Here is a 24615-nt window from a genome sequence, read left to right as displayed (position 1 = left end):
AGGACCGGGACATCCCTAGGGATACCAAGGTTCTTGTTTATAAAGCTATTGTCCTCCCAACCCTGCTATATGCCTGCGAAACGTGGACTGTCTACAGACGTCACATGCAACTCCTGGAATGATTCCATCAGCGCTGCCTCCAGAAAATCCTGCAAATCTCTTGGGAAGACAAGTGGACAAATGTCAGCGTGCTGGAAGAAGCAAAGACCACCAGCATTGAAGCAATGGTCCTCTGTCATCAACTCCGCTGGGCTGGCCACGTTGTCCAGATGCCTGACTACCGTCTCCCAAAGCAGTTGCTCTACTCTGAACTCAAGAACGGAAAACAGAATGTTGGTGGACAGGAAAAGAGATTTAAAGATGGCCTCAAAGCCAACGTTAAAATCTCTGGCATAGACTGAGTACTGGGAAGCCCTGGCCCTTGAGCGCTCCAGCTGGAGGTCAGCTGTGACCAGCAGTGCTGCAGAATTCGAGGAGGCACGAGTGGAGGGTGAAAGAGAGAAGCATGCCAGGAGGAAGGCACGTCAGGCCAACCCTGACCGGGACCGCCTTCCACCTGGAAACCAATGCCCTCACTGTGGGAGAAGATGCGGGTCAAGAATAGAGCTCCACAGCCACCTATGAATCCACAAGGAAACCCATCATGGAAGACCATCTTACTCATCCAACGAGGGATCGCCTAAGTAATCCATGCAATTAGCAAGAAGGAGAGGCAATCACCCCCTTCATTCTTTTTGGTCTTATGGATGCCTCATTTTGATACCAGCAGAGGTAATCACAACAGCCCAGCAACTCAGCAGCTCAGCAACAACAGCTCAGCCACAGAAGCTCAGCTAGAGCTCTATCGATGAGTAGGAGTGATGAAAACACAGAAGAAGTCATGCTCAGGCAGAGCAGATGTGTTCCCAGGCTTTCTGAACAGCAGTTCTGCATTTCACACAGAAGTGTTGAATGGGAGGTCGCCCCAAGATCAGATTTATACTAACCTGCCCATAGTCTATGAAAGCCTATGTCACCATCTTTGTTTTTTCAGTCTTTAAAGTGCTACAAGATCCTTCTGGATACTGATACGTAAGATGAACATCAGTAAGTCTTTGACTACTACCCCAAAGACAACAATGACCCTAAATAATTTCCAACATCTAGATTAGGAGTTTGGATTCAGAGAAGTTTCCACTTCTTTAGTTTCAGCTGGTCTTTAGACACTATAGCCCAACTTGTCTTCAAACACTGGTCCATTGGGATATTTTCAAATATAAACTCAAAACTATACTTTTAGTAGAAAAGGAAGGGGAAGAAATGGGAGACAGACCATCTATGAAGCAGCTTCTGTTCATCTTAGGAAATCCTAAAACTGTCATAATAACTCAGAAGTATATAGTTGCTACCAAAGCAAACACAATCAAAACAAATTATAGTCACTATTAAACTTGAGTAACAGATGAATCCCAAATGTCATCCCAGAGTAACAGAAATACTGTTTATATTAGCCATTATACAGGCTTCAGCTGAAATAAAGGCTAGAGACAGAAATAAATTATGCTATATTGCAAAGAACAACAAAACATTGCAACTTGCAAGAGCTTCAGGGAAATCTAAGAATTCTGTTGAGGAAGGATCATAGCTCACTAGTGGGGACAAGCAAATCTGTCAGTTTTGGTCTCACTTGGTTTCTCATTTTTTATCTTAACTTTGAAGGTTTTTTAACCAATTCTGCATGGAGTCAACATTTCCAAATGTATAAAATAATGTACACATTAGAAAGCACACATCTTTTAAGTAATTTTCCTTTTTACAATGTGTTTTTGTGCATAATGACAATTTGTTTGAGGTTATATTTTATAATATTAATGCCTTCTTGCATTAATAGGCTGCACATTCCTGTTTTAATGAATATCACTTACATTTCCTACTGATATTGGCAGTGCTCTTGGGTCAGAAAGTAGAACACCATCAATTACACCTGCCTTGCAGACACTCAATCCTATTGTACCAAAACTGCTGCATCTTGTCTCCAGAACTGAAAACCAGTTTCTTGAAACTTTCCAGTCTTGTTTGTGGTCATCCTACTCTACTGGAAATAAATACAAAAAAATAACTTGCTTTGTCTATATTTATAACTGATTATTTCAGTCTTCACTACCAGCTGGTTTTCTCTGAAAGCTGCTGGACTCGCTTGTTACTCTCATTTCTAAAAGTATCAACCAAACATGAATATGGTTTGCCCAAGGCATCTTGCCACCTGAGGCAAAGCAGAAAATTGTGTCTCTGTATTAAATCAAGATACATAATTCCAACTTGTTTTGGCACTGCTGACAGAAAACCCCACAATATGTCTTGCAGTAACAATTCAGCAAGGATAAATTAATAACTTATATTTCATTTCATCTTTATGATACCCCACAGCTGCTGCCAGAAGGAAGGGCACCACACTGGCTAATGGCAGTGCTGATTCTGACTGTTACATAAAAATCTTTGTCTATGAGGCTATATTAACAGCCTAGAAAGCTGCCACTTGACATCTAGGTATAGTGCCCCCTTGGTTTTGACAAGGGATTGGTTCTAAGATCTCCCGTGAATAACAAAATTTGTAGACGCTCAAATTCAATTGCAGACAGGCCACTGAGTGACAAACACAGGCCACCGATTGACAAGCATCCAACTTGCAAATGACTCATAGTTAAGAACATGGCTGAGACAACAGGAATTAGGAAAAATCTACTTCTTAAAAGGAAATTCACTCCTGGAAGTTATCATGAGGAAACGGTGTCTCCACTGAAGCTTCCTCACCAATTCTTGTTTCCACAACACACCTTTTTTTTTTCAAAATCCAATTATTACAGGAACAGAAAGTGAGGTGAAATTTTCTGAAAAGGGGCACAGACAGCAAACATCACAAGGATATTAGTCCTTCCTTGTGCTACCAAAAGATAGATAGATAGATAGATAGATAGATAGATAGATAGATAGATAGATAGATAGATATAGACAGATAGATAGATAGTAGGCCTGGGTAACAACGCAAAAATTTGTTTCTAAAATTGATTCGTTTTTTGCGTTTCGATATTTAAAAGAATTCTGAAATTTTCCTTTTAAAATGTTTGATATTTACGAAATTTCGTTAATATTAACGAATCAATTCGTTAAAATGGCGGACGCGGTTGCGCAACATGAAAATATTAGTTTTAAATAATAGTTTTAAATGAAAATATTATGAAAATATTACTTTTAAATAATAGTTTTAAATAATAGTTTACCCGGAAGTGGGGTAAATGCCGACCGCTTGCAACCAGGGAGAGGGGAGGGAAACAACTATAAAACTTGCACCAGACATAAAACTTGCACTCGGCTCAGGTCACTTTGACAAGCTCGCTCTCGCTCTCCTCCCTCTTTTCCCTCCACCCTACCAACATAGACGCCACCGAGAAATTTGCATATTCATCAGCCCCGGGATCGGATTGGGAGACAGTCGGGGAAAGACAGAGAGTGAGAGAGACCTAGAGAGAGAGCGCGCACACCCGCCCCCTCTCTATCCCTCCCTCCCACCCGCGCGGTCGTCTCCATCTCGCGCATGCAGCGCGCGCCCAGCCAGAGATAGAGGCACACATACACACACACGCACATGCACTGAGCTGCTCCTTTAGCCCAACCCTGAGCAAAGAGGGAGAGAGAGAGAGGGAGAGAGAAGAATTGGGTTGCTCCGCTGCTGTTGCTGCGCCTCCTATTGCGTTTCCTTTTCCCGGTGGGGGAGGCGATCGGGGGAGTCAGCAACCGCAGCGTCGTCGGCCTTGCCACTGCTGCTGGGCGGGGGTCTTTCCCAGGGCGGTGGATGCCAGGGCCCCGCCGAGCGGGCATGCCGGACCACCCCTGCGCCGGGCCGGGCATGTGAAGATGTCAGTGGGGTGTGCATGCCCAGGTGAGCCGGGGAAAGGGGGAAGAAGGGGGCGGGGGGAGCCAGGGGAGCAAGGGGAGGAAGCCAGGCCGGGAAGGGAGCTTGCTCGCTCAGTCTCTCTCTCTCGCCTGCCTTCCCTTCTCCTTGCCCCTGCTCGGGCCCCTTTGCAGCCAGGAGCTGAAATAATAACAAAACAATTACAAAACAATAGCTTTAAAAATTCGTTTCGTTTTTTAGTTGTTCCTGGATGGTTTGTTATCGCTTCGTTATCAAGAAAAATAACGAATTATTAACGAATTACGAAATTAACGAACGAAACCGCCCAGCCCTAATAGATAGATATGGGGGAGACAGGGTAGCGTTACACTTAAAATGTACCCTTTTCTGACTTACATACAAATTCAGCTTAAGAACAATCCTAGACAACCTATCTTGTTCATAACTTAAGGACTGCCTGTATATACAATAGCATATCAAATTGGTGTCTCTTATATTAAGTGGCAAAGTCAAGGTTTGCTTTCTAGATTTATTTATTTATAACAAATTCAAGCCATAGATAATTAGATGCATTGATACAGAATTTGTGGATATGGAGGGCTGACTATATATCAGATTCCATGCCACATAAAAGAACAAACTATTTTGGCCTCTTCTTGGCTATCTTATTTGGCTATCCATTTCTGTTATCAATATTTTGGAGTGTCCTTCAAATATAAAGCAATCATAATCGGGAAATGGTGAAGTGGCTGACAATTTTGTTTCTGTATTTTTCTCTCTACTTCCTCATTTCTTGTATACTGCTCTTTTTATTTTACGATTGTAGCTCATGTAGACTCTTAAAAGAAAAAAAAATGAAAGAAGGGGAGAAAAAGGTGAGATTTGTAGGCACTTTACTCTGCTGAGGTTGAGGGTCCTAAAAGTTTACAACCTCTTGCTGAGAAAGCCATTTCCTTTTCTCACAGGTTCCACCCTTAAGGTCAACAGTTTCATTATAAGTGAACAAGATAGGATGGGAAGCTCGAAGGTGTGGGGGGAATTAGACTGCCAGAATCAAAAGTCCAGATAACAAGAATTACTTGGAATTCAAACATATTTCTTTCTGCCAAAACCAACTGTACAGTTTGATGCATTCTTGTATATATGTATCTGCCTTCAAGTTGCTTATCGACTTATAGAGAGCCCATGAATTTCATAGGGCTTTCTTAGGTAAGGAATACTCGAAATTGGTTTATTTTCACTTGGAAGTAAGCACCAGTCTTTTAAATACTATTTCTGGCAATGAAACTAGACAATAATTTCAGACTAAAAACAGTTATTGGTTTAAATCAATAACTTCAATGCATCTGCACTGTATAATGAATACAGTTTTACCCTACTTTAACTGCTATGGCTCCATGCTATGGAATCATGGTGGCTGTAGTTTTAGTCTTCTCTATCAAAATGTGTTGGTACCTTACCAAAATACAAATCTCATGATTCCATAGCACTGAGCCGGGCATGAAGTGGTGTCAAATTAAATTGATTTTAAAGTGTAGATGCACCTTTGTTTTCATAAATATTGCATACCTATATGAAATACTATCTAAATGCATATACAGTCTGAATTGAAGGTGACTGTGACATTTAAAGTCCCAAATGGCTTGAGGTCTTCATATTTGAGGGAATGCCTTTCCTAGATGTTCCCGAATGAGGTCTGCTAGGGGGTTTTTTTCTATGGCCCCATCTCTCCCAACGGCTTCATGTATATGTTAAACAACATAGGGGACAGTATTGAGCCCTGCGGGACTCCACAGTGCAATGGCCGAGGAGTCGAGCAGGAGTCCCCTAGTGACACCTTCTGGGAGCGACCCTCGAGAAAGGACCGGAGCCACTGCAAGGCAGTACCCCCAAGACCCATTCCGCGAGGCGTCCCAGAAGGATACCGTGGTCGACGGTATCGAAGGCCGAAGAGAGGTCCAGCAGAATTAACACATTAATATGTTTATTATCTCTTTAGCTTCTTTAAAATATTGGTTTTAATAGGTTTAATACTGTGAGCATTGATTCTTTCTTTATGCCACCCTGAGCTCTTTTGATACAAGGTAGGATATAAATGTGTTAATAATAGTAATTAAATGTTCTAAGGCAGTACAGACAAAACATCAGACCTGCAGTTTTGACTTCATTTTGTTTATTAGATGCCAACAGAAGAAAGGCAAGACATTATTTGTCGGGCAGAGGGAGATGCTTGCAGAATTACAGAAAAACAGTGCCTTTGAGAACATGCTTGGAATTTGTTTTCAGTAGCATCTCACATATATAAATCCACTTCCATGCCCCATCCCTCCAAAAGTTGTTCCATTTCAGCATCTCAATTTGGAACAAGAAAGCATCCTGTCATTTTTGTTGATTATTATTCAGAGATCTATCGTTCGGCCACCATGTCTTAAAAGACAAATAGAAACAAAATTTCTCTAAGATGTGCTTAGTGTTTTATAAAGAAATACTCTGGTAAACTAAGCATTTCTTTTTTCTTTTCTTTTTTGGAATGACATTTTATTCCATCACTGCTTTTATGCATATTAAAAGGATTAAAATTCTTAGAGGATTCAAATGAGGTGTGGAAGTAATCTCTGGTAGTCAATTCATGAGGCGTACATTGTCCTGAGTGAATTTAGTTCTCCCAATTAATTGCAATATATCTTTGTGTACAAATCAACCTCATTGATAAGTTGGGGAAAGATTTTGGGGTCAAAATTGAGGATTTTGATATAAGTCATGGACAACTTGGGAGACATTGGGTAAAGTGCCAGCATTCTCTCAGGTGATCAGCATCCCCTGGCACCTGCCATTTTCCTGTACAGCATTAAAAAGGGCCAGAAGTGATGTGTTAGTGGAGAGAATAGGAAGGGTCAGTGCTTCTTTTATAGTCACCCAGGATGGACTAAGTTGTCATCATTCACTTTTTGTTAAGAGTAACAGTATTTACATTGACCCATGGATAATTCTATATTTATATAAAAGTATATACAGTAGCTACATTTAGTTACTGGTAGGGTCCTTACACTCCTGGGTTTCACTCAAAGCCACTTGGTGACTTAGAGTAGGATCTAGAGGCTTTGAGTGATGAAACAACCTGAAATATGTCAGTAGAAAAGTTGCAGCTACTATGTTGGGCCATCTGTGCTTCCTTCTACTTAAGGAAACCCAGGCAGTCCCCAACTTTCAAACATACAACTTGCAAATGGCTCATAAGACCAGAAGCCATTTGCAGCATACAACCATACAAGCAAACCAACCAACAGACCTTTTCAGGACCAACCATGACAATAATCTCAATCAACACTGAAGGCATGTCAGCTGCCAAAGAGCAACTGCTCTATGAACTGTGCAGCTCATAAGATCTCATCAAATGGGTTAAATTGTCGTCATACACCAGTTCCTTTTCCATTTTGCCATGAGCTTGGTGGCTCCCATCACATGAAATACATTTACTTCCAACAAGACTCCACTTCAAAAGGGCAACAACACAGGAGACTTCTCATGTTGCATTAGGATCAATGGGGGGGGGGGGGAGGAGCCAGGCAGCTGACACTTCCCTCCATGGGATCCAGTATGGGGATAATATTTCTTACCAAGCCTTGTTTCCATAGCAAGCTGAATTTTTCAAAAACCAAATATCATAGGGACAGAAAGTGAGGTGAAACCTTCTGAACAGGGGCACAGACAGCCAAAAAACAAAAGAAAGAAAGAAAGAAAGAAAGAAAGAAAGAAGTAAAGTAAAGTAAAGTAAAGTAAAGTAAAGTAAAGTAAAGAAAAGAAAGAAGACACAACAAGGGTGTTAACCCATCCCTGTAATAATAATAATAATAATAATAATAATAATAATAATAATACCTTTATTTATACCCCGCTAACATCTCCTGAAGGACTCGGTGCGGCTTACAAGAGGCCGAGGCCCAACACATAAATAAAACAACAGCATAACAAATACAACAATAAATAAACTCATAAACTCATAAAACAAAACAATAAACATTAAAAAACTAGCAGTAAACATTAGACAATAACACCACGACACATTTAAAACTAAGGCCGGGCCAAATGTAATGATATTTTAAAAAAAAAAATGCTGGACATGACAGGTGAAATGGATAGGTTTTTGGAGATAGGTGCGGTGTGCAGACAATCTTAACTCTCTAGTAAAGTGCATTTGGGACATGATGCTTGTAGTTACCTATTCTGGGAAGGCACACTGGAAAACCACGTCTTCAAACTCTTCCTAAAGACTGCCAATGTTGGGGCTTGTCTGATGCTATCCAAAGCCCCCCCCCCCCTCTATCTATCTATTTGGCCTGAGTTACACTTTAAAATGTCATTTATGAACAAACCTACAGAACCTATCTTGTTCAAAACTTGGGGACTGCCTGTATACTGTTACAATTGTGCTTCAACCTAGAATCCAATTCCAGCTGTACTACCTTCTCTGTCTCTCCTCCCCCATCCATCACTCCATTTACCAGGTAACCTCCATGGTGTCAGGGATCTGCAAATGATGGACACAGATTGTGTGGAAAAAAGAAAATATACTGGTTTGAAAGATAAGAGGGGTAGCAAATGGAAGACATGTGCATACCTGGCACAGTGCAGAAGGAAATGAAGGAACAGCAAGTGCCTGCTACAATTGTCAAACCCCCCTCCCTTCAGCCAATGAAGAGGTTTCAAGAGAACTTAGATTAGAACTGAAAATGCAGTGTGTTAAAAGTCGGCAAACAAGATTTTCTCAGAGGCTCGTAGATAAGACTAAGAAATCCAAGTGTGTGTGGCATGATGTCATAGATGGCTTGGAGGGCTTAAATTAGTGGTTTGTTTTTTGGTCTTTCACAGGAGAAAATGTTGCTAAAGTAGATCATTCTCTGATTTCTGCTCTCAAGTTCTCGGTTCAAGTATACTCAAGTTTCCTGTTCTTGTTTATGTCTGTGCTTCCTTGGGAGAATTCCTGTTTTCATGTTCATGGATATATCTTTGGATTATTGCTGTGGGTTTTGGATTCCTTGGCTTTATGTTCCATGTCATTTTTGGATTACCGCTATTTTGTTTTTTCTACTCAACAGAATCTTTTGGATTTCCCCCTTTTCTCTTTTTAAATCTTATTCTTACATTAAATTAAACATTCTTACATTGAATTACTGGACCTGGTGTGGTACTGGATGAAAAGGTGTTCCAGTGCTAGAGTGCAACAGTTACATATCCTTGAAACTAACTGATATAATTGTCTAAGCTTTAAAATCTTTAGGGGGAAACCCTTCTGCTCAAACCACCATTCTCAGGCAATATGGGGGAAGATATTCTTGGTGGTTGCTCCCATGCTCTGTAAATCCCTTCCTAGGATAATAAATAAATAAATAAACCCCCTCCTTACTTTCCTTGCATCTGCTAGTGAAAAAAAAAACTCTGTTCCAAAGCTTTAGAGAATGGACTTCAAAAGCATTTAATTATGTACTGTTTCACCACTGTTATCACTTTTAAGAATATGCCTTAAATGTTTTTAATTGCTGAATGTATTCTTAACAACACATTTTCCTTGGGATTTTTTTTACCAGAAAGCTTTCATCATTTGTCTATTTGATCTATTCTAGATCCCAGTTCTATCTGTAATATATAGATGAATCAAACAAGTAAATAAATGATGGAATCACAATGTAGCTATGTTTTTATTTCTGAAACAGTTGTTAGGATGTTGCCTCTGCAGCTGATACAGTGGGATAGCACCCCCAAAAGTGATATTAACAGTTGGTGATTTTATAAACACTAATGACTATTTGAAAATACATCTCAATCCCTATAAGTGATGAAAACTACATACATATTTCTTCCTTCATACTAATAGTGCTCATTTTTTCCTAGTATGGATGTGCACTGAACTGGAAAAACCTGTCAACTGAATCTATACTTGTTTAATGCAGCTGTTAAACACACAATCTTGGTTAGGATGAAATCATTTCGGCCTTTTTGGACTTATGTTTATGTCAAACAAGGAATGTAAGTAGTTCCAGACCACTCAGGATGCAGAATTAGCTGTACTACTAATATAATTAAGTACATTGTGACTCTTGAAACCACCATTCCTTTAAACACAACCACCTTATTTGGGCTTCACAAGCCTCCATTGACTTGTACTTTCTAGGGCTATGAATTGCTAGCATTTCTGAGATTATATAATGTCTTCAACCCAGACAACATGCCTCTGAATATAAATCACAAGATTACAGGTGGGGGAGAGCGCTTTCATTAATACTGTGCCTTGGGCTTCTCATTGGCTTTTGTTGTCTACTTTGGATAACAAGTGGACATTTGACTAGTCACAAGTCCCAGCCCTTGACCAGGCAATATGTTAAGCTTGATTAGAAAAGTGATCAATGTTGTTGCTGAATCTCTATTCTGCCTTTACTCCAAAGAGCTCAGGATGGTATATATGATTCTTCTCCACTATTTTTATAATGGCATCCAGCCTGTAAAGTAGGTAAACTGAGTGGTAGGGACTTGCAAAAATCATAAGGTGCATCTATGCTGTGGAATCAGTGCAGTTAGGCTCCACTTTAACAGCTATGGCTCAATACTATAAGATCCTGTGAGTTGTATTTTGGTGAGGTACTACAACTCTTTGGCAAACAAGACCTTTGCAACAAATATATAGACCTTTGCAAAAACAACCCCCATGATTCCATAACATTGAGTCATAGCAGTGAAAGTGGTGTCAAACTTCATTAATTCTACACTGTAGATGTACTCATAGAGTGATGTGTACACATATTCAACACACCATTCATTCTTCTTGACCCCATTGGTTTCTTAGAGTTTTAGGCAAGAATACACCGAAGTAAAATGACACTGTCTTATTCTCACACATAGTTTATAGCATCTGGTTTCTTTTGGCAGTCCCTCATCCAGATCCTGTTTAGCTTCTAAAACCAGACAGTTTCTGCTGTATTTGGAGTATTTAGGATTACTCATCTAACCCTGCCTCCCCGCTGAGTGTCATGCCCCAGTGAATCTGCCGCTGCACAGTGGAGGAACTGGTGCTACTGCCCCACCTGTGTCCTATATGTATTATGGGGAGGACGGGTGGGGCCATAGCCGTAAAGGTATAGAGAGCTTGTTATAGGGTCCAAGCTGCTACACATGTGCGAAAATTGCTACCATATGTACGGATTTTACAGATGACCACTCGAAGAAACAAGGTTATAGGTAAGCAACCTATATTTATTTTGGCAGTTCCTCATCCAGATCCTGTTTAACTTCTAAAATCAAACAGTTTCTGCTGCGTTTGGAGTATTTAGGATGACTCATCTATCAGTAGCCATTACAGTGCACTGTTTGTCCTGTTTTTACATAGTATTAATTCCTTTTCTTTAAATGATTCCCTTAGCTTTGTCCCACCTGACCTTTATTTCTCATTATTTATTGCTAAGAGCTCTGTTTTCATTTACTCTTCAATAGCTTGCCCTGCAGTGACTTGAGAATTAATGTGTTAAAATTAATGTGAACAATTAAAAAAAACAAATAGAAGTAAAAATTTTATTCCACAATGGATGAAGTATGTATTATAGAACCACTTCAACTAAAAGTCACTTAGCAGCATTTACAATCTCGAGCAAACTATTTTTCCCAATCTAGGCTATGTTAGCTTCCCACCGTTCAGAGATCATGTGTTTACTTGTTCTAACTGATTCAGGAAATGTGGGTTACTAATATAACTAAGACAAAATTTTGGACTTGTGTGTGTGTGTATTGTAAAAAAAAAAGATATCTCATTGTGTAATTATAAAATAGAACTGAAAATAAAACTTCTAATAATAATTCCTTGGAATACTGTGTACAACTGAAGAAGGAAACTAAGCAGGGTCAGGTCTAAATACAAGTTGCAAACACCAGATGCTTATGGGCATATTGCAAAAGAAGGCAATATCTTACTACTTCTATAGTGCCAAAGAAATCTCTATGAAATTCATGGAATCCACATAGGTCAACTAGCAACCAGAAGGCTCATACACAAGATAGAAGTGCGTGCAAATGAGCATTTCCTTTGACTGCCCACCCCACCCCCACCCCAAACTCCTAACTTTACTCTTTGGGCTAGAAAAAAAAGATGTGCAATTCACAATTTAGAACAGGCTGCATATAAAAGAGTCACCCTTTTTAAAAACTGCTTGCCACTTCATTTTTTCTTATATTGGGGGAGAAGCTTTGGGGCTCTTTGGTTCTCAGAGAGCCGGGGACAAAAAAAAAAGATCTAATGTGGTTGTCCACATTTGAAAGTTGAGAAAATTACTTCCCCTTCTCATGATAGGATTAATGCCCCATCTACATTGCCAAATAATCTAGTTTCTGAATCCAGATTACAGGCAGTCCCCAAGTTATGAACAAGATAGATTCTGTAGGTTTGTTTTTAAGTTGAAATTGTATGTAAGTCAGAACAGATACATTTTAAGTGTAACTCTCTCTAGCTTTCCTTCTCAGGGTTAATTCTCTTGTGGTGTTTGTTTTGCTGAAGGTTTCAGAAGGTTTCACCTCACTTTCTCTCCTTGTGATAGTTGGATTTTGAAAAAAAATGGCTTCTTGTGGAAACAAGGATGGGTCAGAAACACCTTTTCCCCATGATAACTCTTCCAGGAGTGAATTTCCCTTTCGAGGGGTAGACTTCTCTCACTTTGTCTTGTCTAAGCCTTGTTCTTAAACTACGAGTAGTTTGAGACCACATTTACACTGCTATATAATCCACTTTGAAACTGCATTGCATGAGTCTGCACTACAATATATGGGTCTGTACTGAACATATAATGGACTTTCAAACTGGATTTTATGAATTTTATAGTCTAGGTGGGGGTAGATTTCTTGCTCTGTTAAGTGGTAATACCAAGGAAAAAAACTAAAATAATTAAGAGAGTGGGAAAGGGGATCTATTCTTGCCCATCTTAGCTAAATTATCCCCTTCTCATGTCAATGAAACTGATTTTTTTCTTTACAGTTGTAATATAATAAAGACAAAAGATTATTTGATCACAACATGGATTGCAGTAGTCCAGCACAGTCACAACTTGTGTTTTTTGTGATTGGTTTGAAAGTGTCAACCTCAAGCTCTATTTCAAGCTTTTTGAGCATGAACTTGACCATTCTCCATCCCTTTCTACAACCTGACACTTTTAAAAAATACTCTCTTGGGGGAAAAGAAGAAAAAGGGAAAGTCAACATAAAATGAATTGAGAGTTTCAGCTGATAGCATCTGACACGGCTGCAGTAAATTGTGTCAGTGCTCTTCCAGGTGGCTTCCAAAATTAACAAGACATCCCAAAATGTTTAGCAAAATTGGCAGCACATTTAATAGGCCCATTAAAATCCTATTTATAAATGACAGTGATATTGTTAGTGCTGTGTTTCTAAAAAAAGTAAAGGAGCTATCAATCTGCCTGTCAAAGTGGCACCACACTATAGTGTGAAGGGGGAATGCTGCATTTGGAAGACAAGACAAAGAAGAAGTGGAAGAAGAAGAAACATCACCCACCAAAACTATAAATTCCTGATAATATAATAAATATAATTCATCTGATTTAAAACGGTCAAAGTGTAAGTGTGAAATCAATCTTCCACAAAAGTCAGTGTTAAACTTCTGTGGGTTCTATTGCCTTGCTCCTTCATGCCTTCCCAAATGCATTCATTATATGCATATACGTCTTAAATATATATTTTTGTGGGGTTTTTTTCTAATATGGGACCCAACGTGGCTTACCATCTGATAGTAGCAACAGGCAGTGTTTACAGTGGAGTTTCCAAAAAACTTTTTAGCTCCACAAAATGAAAAATTAACTTGTTTAGTAAGTCTTTCAGATGTTAGCTTATACACCTGGAATCACATAAAAATTTATCAGGCAGAAAAGGATTTTTTTTAAAAAAAGCAGTGCTCAAGAGCTCGGTTGCAGCTGTTATACCAATGAAAAACCACATCAGTAAAAGTTACTGTCGAGTGGGATCAAACCAAATTTGGTCCAACTGTACAGAGAGGACTGTGTTCCTGTTGCTGATATCATTCAGTAGTGGAATAGTGTAAATACCTTAGCAGAATCTGGGGCTGATTTGGAGCATTCATATTCAGTTGTTGCTAGTAGTCAACCATGTCTTTGGAGCATTTCTTAGCAGCCTGTGTTCCAGATTCTACAAAGCACATCAGCAGGGGTAGGTGTCTACAATGCCAATTTCATCCTGGATCTGAAATATATTGGAATGCTACAGTGCATTATAGGGCTTGTTTTTAGACTTTTCCTGTAGCTTTTTAAATGTGCTGTATCCCCTTTAATGCACACTGCAGCACACACTAGCAGCATGCAATTTATGGCTGCCACAGTTTTGAATTGGCATGGAGTTGCATTGAGTTGTCATTGTAAAGTGTAAATGAGTCTTGAGAAAACTAGAGTAGAATTGGCTGAGTGCACTGTGTACTGAAGACATGTTTCTGCAATCCAATACTGGGTGTCTATGCTAACAGTGGTAAAAATGTCTTGCTAATGTGAAAGTGGAGGAAAAGGAGAGATCTTCAGGTGTAAGAAGGAGCTTATTTGTCAGAGATTTTGTTTACTGGCACCTAAATAAAATATGTCTGCCAATTTTCCTTGGCAACCCAGCAGCTCTTGTCTTGCAACAAGGATACTTTAGTGAGAGCACAAACAGGAGGATTTGGTAGCAGAACCATTAAGCATTTCCTCTTCTATCTTTTATTTTATTGCTATAAATGATCTGTCTCACTGATGCTTCTCTAATTTCTGTACATTTCATTTTTACTAGGCTTCTCATAACCCTGCCATAGGTTGAGTATTCATTACCTGAAAGGTTTAAGATCAAGTGCTGTGAATTTTCTCTCTCCCCCCCCCCACCCCATATATACATACATATATAAGTTTATAAAAATATTTGGACTTGGGATCCAAGTCTAAATACAAAATATATTTATGTTCTATATACATGTCCAACACACAGCCTGAAGGTGATGTTGTATAATATTGTAAATAATTTTGTGCATTAAAAAATGAACTGGTGGAAGAGATCCAACAGCTAAATGAGGTGTCAGAATTTAAGGCACAAGTGAAGTCCCATCCCTTCCTGCAGTTCTACCCAATTAACTTTGAAACATGGTTTTCGGATTTGAATTCTATTGCTTTGTAAGTTGATCCTTGTACCCTGTGCTTTGTTATATGTGTTTTGTTGTATGTATTTTTGTGTTGATATGGTTTGACTGTGTTGAAACATCTCAAACTGTTAGTAGAGGCAAGTAACAAATGAATTATTATTATTATTATTATTATTATTATTGAGCCATCAGAAAGAAAAGGTGTCACTATCTCATCCACTCATGTGGACAGTTCCAAATCTGGGAATATGAAGGTTATCTGCAAAGTAAGGTTACAAAGCCCATAGCTCTCATGGGGGAGTTTCTCGAGCGAAGTTGGTATTCCTGCCATGTAGCAGGAAGCCAGCAGAAGTAAACAAGCAGTGCCAGACATCAGTAGCTCATCGACAGGTGTTGTAGTGAAGGTTAGAGATGAGCATCCTCATTCCGTTTCCCTCCAAATGCGTAGTTGGTGCTGTAATATTTATTTTATTTATTTATTTAGAGCCTTTATAACATGGTCTTCTCAACCTCTGAAGAGGAACTCAGGCCGGATAACAACAGAAAATCCATATACAGTAAACTAATAACATAATACACTACCTAAATGTTAAGGGCATGAATGTCACTGCAATACATTGCAAAATTGTTTCCGTTTATGGAGAGGACATAATGTCAAAACAGCATGTGACAAAATGGGTATGGAACATATTGTGAGACCATGAAGAATCTTCACAGAATCATCCAAAACAAACGGGAGTTTGTCTCCTTCACGAAAATGTGTGTCCGCACACTACTCATGCAACACAATAGTTGTTGACTTCATTTGGTTGGAATGTTTTAAGCCACCCCTCTCACAGCCCCAATCTTGCATCCAGTGACTATCATCTGTTCACTAAATTGAAGGAACACATTGGTGGAAAACACTTTTCCGATGATGACGAGGTGAAAATCGAAGTGACAAACTGACCAAAAAAGGTGAAGAGAAACTTCTATGACACAGGCATCAAAAACACATTCCACAGATGATAAAATGTATTGAACTGAATGGTGATTATGTGGAAAAATAATGTAATACCTATGCTACAATCCATGTAATTTTTATAAATATATATTCATTCTTTGCATTTTTATAAATCTTGTAACCTTACTTTCCAGACAACCCTTGTATTTTGAATTTTTGGATAATGGATCCTCAATTTGTAGTGTGTCCATGCAGTTCAAGTTTCATATAAAGGTTCCAATAATATCCCCCCTTTCCCTTACATTTTATACTCACTTGAGTGTATTTGCTATATAGGGTGCTAGAAACAATATCATACGAAAGCTGACTGGCACAACCTGGGGATCACAGCCAGACACAGTGAAGACATCTGCCCTTGCGCTATGCTATTCTGCTGCTGAGTATGCATGCCCAGTGTGGAACACATCTCACCACGCTAAAACAGTGGATGTGGCTCTTAAAGAGACATGCCGCATTATCACAGGGTGTCTGTGCCCTACACCACTGGAGAAACTACACTGTCTAGCCGGTATTGCACCACCTGACATCCACCGGGAAGTAGCAGCCAATAGTGAAAGGACCAAGGCAATGACATCTCCAGCTCATCCCTTGTTTGGGTATCAGCCAGTACGTCAATGACTTAAATCAAGAAATAGTTTTCTAAGATCTGCAGATACACTCGCTGGAATACCCCAGCAAGCGAGAGTCCAAAAGTGGCAGGCTCAAACCCAAAACCTCAATCAATGGCTGATACCAAATGAGAAACTCCCCCCTGGGCCACAGAAAACTAGGCGACTTGGAAGGCACTGAACAGACTCCGCTCTGGCACCATGAGATGCAGAGCCAATCTTAAGAAATGGGCTACAAAGTGGAATCCACGACATGCGAGTGTGGAAAAGAGAAAACTACAGACCACCTGCCACAATGCAACCTGAGCCCTGCCACATGCACAATGGAGGACCTCCTTGCGGCAACACCAGAGGCACTCCAGGTGACCAGATACTGGTCAAAGGACATTTAATCAACTACCAAGCTTGCAAACTTTGTGTTTTGTCTGTTTGCTTGTTTGTTTTGTTAAAAATGTAATACAAATGTCTGGTTGCTCCTGACATGATCAATAAATTTGCTATACATAGCATCTCCTTTTCTGCATGTTACACATTGGCTGAAATGTAGTTATGCAGATTGTTTTTCATATACATGCACTTTAATCTCTCTATATTTGTTTATATAAGGTTTGAAGAAAAAAAAGCTAATGCCAACATTTTCCTCATGTTAACCATGATTTAATGAATAGTTCTTCAGAATACAAACAACCTGAAATCATAAAAACAATTCTATCTCATAAAAGTTAGATTTCTATGCTTCACTGCAAATAAGTGATATCGAGTTTCCTGATTTTCACTGAATAAACAGCTCTACTGTATAGAACAACTAATACAGGTCAAGGAGGGATTTATTGCTAGATATTTATCTTCCTGTATCACACAATATACTCTGTCAAGTCTGTCTATACATATTTGCTCTGTAGGAGGAAGTTGTAAAGATTCACTGTAGTGCGCTGGTACTGACTAGCAGCCATGGTGCAAACATAATGATGAAAGCTTTCTATACTATTGGGCCACTTATTTGCATATATATTGCTGCAGTTTAAACCAACAACCTGTTACTTATTTAAGGAAATCAAGCAGATAAATAATTACCAAAAGGAGAAAAACTACATTCATCAGACCCTAGGAATCAGATGCAGCTAAGAATTTTACCACTATAAATCCTACTTTGATGAAGTCAACCATAAATATCAGTTCACTACCCATTCAGCAAGCACAGTTTTCATGTTCATAGACTATGCTTACTGACTCTTTGCTAATGAGATATGCATTGCACATACATTACTTGCATTCTATCCCCAAGGAGCCGCCATATTTTATTTTTATCATCTAGAAACATGTTGCACACAAGGGACACATTTGCTTTAAAGCGTACACTTAGTACTCAAGGATGCATCAATATTACTTATCTCAAATCGGTGATTATACCCATTGTAAGGATCTTTTTCATCATGAGTATGATTTCTGCCTCTCAACAACAAAATGCCAAGCTACTGTAACAATTAAGCAGTGTCTATCTGTATTCTGATTTAGTTGTTTTTTTATCAGTTTCCTCCCATTTGTTTTCACTAGCTAGTAGACTTGTAAGGAGTATTCATACTCACTTTTATTCACTTTTAATAGGAATGTCTTAGGGCATCAAGACATCCCATTGAAAAAATTACCAGCTGCTATGAAATTTCTCTATTTTATGTGCAAACAGAGATAATACACAAAATAAATATTAACTGGAATCTTGGCTGGAATGTATCAATAATTTTAAGAGGTTACAGTGTAATTTGCTATACAAGCACATGAATAAGCAAATCAGAAATAGAACATTAATGATACCACTAATGTGTCTGACCAAAGATCATATAACACATTAACTGGAATACGAGGTGAAATCTTAGATTTCAAGAAGGACAGACTGAGAAGCAAAATCCCTGCTATACCTAGAGACTATTCCAGGGTTTCAGCTTGCACGCAGGTCCTCTGCAAGGGAAATGGAGTCTTTCTTCTTTGGACACATGGAGATAATAATAATAATAATAATAATAATAATAATAATAATAAACCTTTATTTATACCCCGCTACCATCTCCCGCAGGGCTCAGTGCGGCTTACAAGAGGCCGAGCCCAAATACATCATAAAACATAACAACAACAATACAACAATAAATAACTCATAACAAAGCAAAACAATACAATAATGACATGATGCAATTAAAAACCTGTGATAGGGCCAAATGTAAGAATTAAAATTTTAAAATGCTGGGCATGTCCAGGGAAATAGGTTGGATATTTTAAAGATAGGTGGACGTGCAGACAGTACTAACTCTCTCGTAAAGTGCATTTGGGACATATTGCTCGGGAGTCCTTATTCTGGGAAGGCACACTGGAACATCCATGTGTGCCTTCCCAGATCCATTATGATGACATTCATGACTAGAAGGCATTTGTTTCAACTCTATTCTGGGTACTCAAATAGGGTTACTATGAAAAATTAATCTTGGGACCAGATACGATGCACACAAAGTTGCCATTCAAAACACCTCCCCTTGTAACATTTTCTCCTCTGTACTTGCCATATACTTCAACTTGCTCTGATGTACAATAGTGCATTTACTATATCCTATGTCCCATGGATTGCCAATGATATAAGGGCAAGGAAATTTATGATGTCGTATTTTCTCCTCTCATTGACCTTCTCATAAAGCCCTGGCAAAGCATTCCTCTTTACCGGGCTTCTGGAGAGGAAAGAGGGAGCAGTGGTGCAATTCTGTCACTCTGTGTCCAACTTGCTCTCAGTGACGCTTTCTCCAGTGGAGCCAGCACAACACAGGAAGCCTCCCATGTTGCTGGGGAATTGTCTGGTGATGCTTTCACCCCATCTGGAGGAGGGGTTTCCACTGGAAGCTCCCTTGCATGTGCTAGGATGCTAAAATCACATCTGATGAGGTGGTAAAAGAAAAAAATGGGATTCTGGTAGGGATGCTGTAGTTGGAGTAACTGCATGAAGGATATGTGTGTGTGTTGCCCTGATAGCCTAAAGAGCTGCATCCAACTTAGTATGTCCATGAAACTATGTCAAGAAAAAGGGGGAAATGAAACATAACTCTCCTGGTCTAGGAAACAGGGCATTCCTATAATGAGATATAATTTGGTCTTGACTCTTTCTTCTCATGATACTATCTAGAATTGGTTGTAAGCAAGGGAGGGAAATTAGTGTAAAACCTATAGTCCTTCAGATGCTGGGATATAGTGCCCATTTGTGACTATTAGCCATGATTACCGGACCGATGAATGATGGAGTCCATCTTTTGGAAGGTGAGATCTCATCAATGCTTGTGTTTTCTTGAACTGTACATGTTTCATAAGACCTTTTGTTTATAGCAGTATCTATATAGGAACCATTCACACTCACATTAAAGTATGCAAATGCATCTAGTTGAACTCATGATAGAATATGACATTACCCTGTGATTGGCTTAACATCTATTCTTTTGTAATATAATAACCAGAGAACAATGTAATTCAGAGACACATTGTTGCTATTTATGTATGTTACTATGGATGTGTATTTTGTGGATATAAATGGCATTAAATGTGACCCTAGATGCTGCCTTTTTAATTTTAACATAACAAGGTTAACACACACATGCACACACGCAAGCATGTGTGTGTGAAAGATACCAAATGGAAATTATATGAAAGCTGCATTTTCTTTTGTGAAGCTGCAATATCCTCCTGCAACAGCTTTCTAAATATGTAGATAGAATTATGCATACATTTTCAAAAAGCAATTAATGCTGATGTCTCTCTCTCTCTTTCATAAATGTTACCTAAATAAACTTACAACAGCACCAACAGATTCTGCTAGGTCAAATTTTCAAGGTTATTTAATACCACTGAAAATTCACAAATAACCAACAAAGGAAAAAAGGATGCATTGAGAATTGAACCTTGTCCTTTACAGTTGTATCTCTTTCCCCTTGTAAATACTCTACAATGGAATGGAAATTAAAATGGAAAAATGTGAAATTATATTGAACACTTTTATTTATTTTAATTAAAGAAAAAAGGATATGTGACACAGATAACTTTGGGGCAATTATATTCTTTTCTTTTAAGGTTACAGAAATATGCCCCTTTGTTGGATTTATCTAGCCATATCCTGTAGTTTTTTGAAGTATATCTAAGGCACTTGTAAATTGTGGTCCAAAGGGGAGCTCCTTATCACAGAATCTCAATTTGTCTCACCCATTTAGATAATAGGCTACCTAGTAAAACAAATTCACCACGGTTTCATACAATAAACAGCAACATATGACTTCTTGTACTTTTCCCACTCCAAACACGACAAAAGCAAAAACTCTGTTTTATCTCCATAGGGACGCTGGAAAATGAAATGGACCTTTTAGTTGAAAAATGTCATTGCCAATATATTATAAATGTAAATAAAATAACTGCACCTTAACATACATTTACTTTTGCACACTCGAAAGTACTCATGTACTTGTTTCCTAATCAGACCCATGAATTGCTGTAGCACATCAGAAGTGTGTCAGCTGATTTTCCTGATAGAAGAGGTCATATATTATTTATCTGGAAAGATGCATTGAGGGAATTATCTCAAGCCATTTAAAAGGATATCTGAAAAGTAGGCACCACCACAAGTCAAATCAATATCAAAGTGTAATAGATGTGACCTTTTCAGATTAAAATCAGGAGTAACTCTGCGGTGTGGGAGAAGAGCAGGAATGCACATGTTGAAGAAGGAAATAAACGGGATGAAAAAGAACTATTTGCTTCAATAGGCTGCAAATGATATGTTTTAAGAACAATTCTGAAACTTGCAACATTTTTTTCAACTGTTTTCTTGACTGCACTGGCAAAACCTTGAATCTGTATTTATTTTTAAATCCTTTACAACACACTTCTCAGAAGAATGTCCCACTAATTTTGGTGGGCCTGGCTTCTAGGTAAATGAGAACAACATAGTACCCTCATACTATATCATTTTTCCTTGTGTTAAAAACTCAATATTGCTAAACACAGAAAGTGTATTCCTTCAGTTGTAAGACACACTCTAATTTCATTACTGCCTCCACCAACAAAAACGCATAAGATACACTTGTGATTCAAAGGATGTCTTAGAAGAAATATAATTTCTCCTTTCAAAGTAACAGGCTACTAAATAAATATAAATAATAAAATAGTTTAGGAACACTTAAACAAGGAATGAAAATAAGAGCTGACTGAAATACATGCATATGTGATATATAACATAATTATCATTTACACAATTAGCTGAGAGAAAACAATGGGGCTGACTTCTGAATAGATGTTTATAGGATTGCACCATTAATCTGCTGAGTTTTTGAGGAAACAAAACATTTACCTTTCCCACGTACTGAGGTTCGGAGCCCATGTATTCTTCCAGCACAAAGAACTGATTCCACACCCAGCCTCGCTTGACCCGCACGGCGGGCATCCTCCGTTCTGGTGTTGTGGCAACATTTCCCCTTGGTTCAGCTTCTAAAGTCTGTTGTGGTTGTGGTGTTAAGAGACCTCCATCGAACAGGACCCAGAGAAGGAGGGATAAGCAGTTCCTTGTAAGCATTGGCAATGGTTTCCCTACAGCAAGTAATTAAAAACTCCAACACGGAATGATGAGTTGAAGAATCCAGGTTTGAGGCTGTCCGAGGGCCTCCACCACTTAGCTCCGGATTTTTTTATTGCCGAAATGCTAATGCAGACATTAATCCTTCTGGTGGCAAGGTTTCTGCTGCATTAAATTCCATCTAAAGAGACCTATAAAAGAGATTTATAGGGCAAAATGAAATTATATAAAATCGCACTGAAGTATTCATCCAAATTCTCTCACACCTAGTTATTTTCTAGCAAGCATGAGCAAGATTGAACCACAGAACAAAACTCCAAATAGTATTGAGTTTTTATGCTGGAGATCTGACTTGCAACACAACACTGCACAGTAACTATAGGACTGCTTCATTCTGTTTCTGTTTTGTATTATTTTACTGTCTGCTTGAAGAGAAGCATACAGTTTGCCCTTTATGGCCCAGTTATAAAATAAAGCTGTTACACACCAGTGAATTCAGATATTATTTACTTGGGATTCATATGTGGGGAAAAATACAAAACAAAACGAAACACCAGGAGCAAGAGTAGACAAATTTTATCATTAGATTTTTTGTGTTGCTAATGTAAATATTAAAATGGGGTAGAGAAAAGCCAAAAAACAGCCTTCTGGTCCTTTTAAAATAAGGGGAATAAATATATGATTTTGCAGATAGTGTAATTATTTACAAATGGGCAAATTCTTTAGAGCTAGATGAAGGCCAGCAGGAGCTAATAATGTGGCACAGTAGCAGAAAACCATAATGTTACATGAGAAGGCAATTTGTGAATAGAACTTAAAGATATGAAGAACTCAGAATAGTGAAAACTAAAATATTTTGGAGGACAAAGAATTGTGCCCCATTTTTCTATGCTGCACTGCACAATGTTGTTTTTACCTCCTGCCCTGTACAGTTATGTTATTAGACCTCATTTTGCATTCTGGCTGAAGGAAATGTGAATGAGAGAAAGCACTATATTTGCTGTGTTAACCCCATAAAAGGCTGTTAACTCCATCAATTGATGACATTCTCTGCACCACCAGGTTATTAGGTGACTCCTTTCCTCCAAACCATGTGCAGGAATCATGCAACCCTCTAGACAAGTGGTGTCAAACTTCTGGCCCTCCAGGTGTTTTGGATTTCATATCCCAGAATTCCTAACTATTCAACAATCTATCTAGGACTTCTAGGAGTTGGAGACCCAAACACCTGGATGGCCACAAATTTGACACATCTGGTCTATATGTTAATGGACTGTAACTTCAGGTATCTCTCACCCCTGAACATACTGGCTGGGACTAATGTGACTTGCACTCTAACAATATCTAATTCATGCCTATGCTCCTAAATAATTCAGAAAAGGGGTATAGTATTCAAGAAACAGACAAAGCAAAAGAGATCTCTCACTTCCTACATACTTGATCAATTTTTCCCACCTTTAGCACAACAGTGGGGGTAGGAAGGTATCTCACTTTACTGATCACCAAGGGAAGGAGGCCAGTATGACTAATGCCTTCGTTTTCTGGGAGAAGAGGAAGAGCTGAGTTTATTTAAGATAGTTCTGCCTCCCTCTAATGCTCTTTTAACTTTGTTGACTCATGCTCCCTCCTCCTTCCATAGTGGAAGTCTTCTGGTCATTTTAGTACCAGATATGACACCCCTACCCCCCAGGTTATTGTTTTTCTCTACCCTATACTGTCATAGAGGACTTGATAATCAGTTGCAAGTATTGTTTTACATAGGCACTGGCAGGTTTTTAGGGAAGATGTGAGTTTGCTGAGAACCTTTGGTGAAGCATAGTTAGCTGGAACTGCCCCTGAGTATTATTTGATTGCTGTCCTTGGGGGTAGTCTCAGAGCTTTCACCCTCTCTATGGGCCAAGAGGTGCCTTGAGGGTTGACATCTTCAGATCAGCCTTCCATCCTGTCAGCTGGCCTAGCAGCGACCCAGTCTCAGTGTTTTTACTCAGGGGTAGTTGGGAAGTATAGGTAAGATGAGACCAAGTGCCTTGGCTGCTCCCACAACTGGTTGCTTCTTCCTTTTAGTTTTTGCTTATCACTAAAGACATTTAAATAAGTTATAATGAATAAAGTTCATCCCATATCTGCTATCTGGTCTCATTTGTCAGCATTGGTTTGTCAGCAGTCTGATACATACAATCCAGAATCCGGGGGTCCTCAAACTAAGGCCCGGGGGCCGGACACGGCCCTCTAAGGTCATTTATCTGGCCCTCACTCAGGGTCGAACTAAGTCTGAAATGACTTGAAAGCACACAACAACAACAACAACAACAATAACACTGTCTCATCAACCAAAAGCAGATCCACAGTTCCCATTGAAATACTAAT

The 24615-nt window shown here is 38.9% G+C and overlaps 1 protein-coding gene across 6 annotated transcripts in view; it reads right to left on the bottom strand.

The window, feature by feature from the left end:
• Window positions 1-24615, bottom strand: part of CDH12 (cadherin 12) — an 805590-nt gene that overhangs the window by 190642 nt on the left and 590333 nt on the right. For all 6 annotated transcript variants that reach the window (XM_060774685.2, XM_060774688.2, XM_060774686.2 and 3 more), the window contains one exon: window positions 22027-22439. In XM_060774685.2, coding sequence (XP_060630668.2) covers window positions 22027-22248 — 222 coding nt within the window. In that variant the 5' untranslated portion in view covers window positions 22249-22439. The remainder of the gene's footprint in view (window positions 1-22026; window positions 22440-24615) is intronic.

Source organism: Anolis sagrei, chromosome 4 (genome assembly GCF_037176765.1).
Source record: "Anolis sagrei isolate rAnoSag1 chromosome 4, rAnoSag1.mat, whole genome shotgun sequence".
Classification (NCBI taxonomy): Eukaryota; Metazoa; Chordata; class Lepidosauria; order Squamata; family Dactyloidae; genus Anolis; species Anolis sagrei.
Note: the sequence above shows the minus strand (reverse complement) of the source record. Positions and strands in the feature narration are given on the sequence as shown.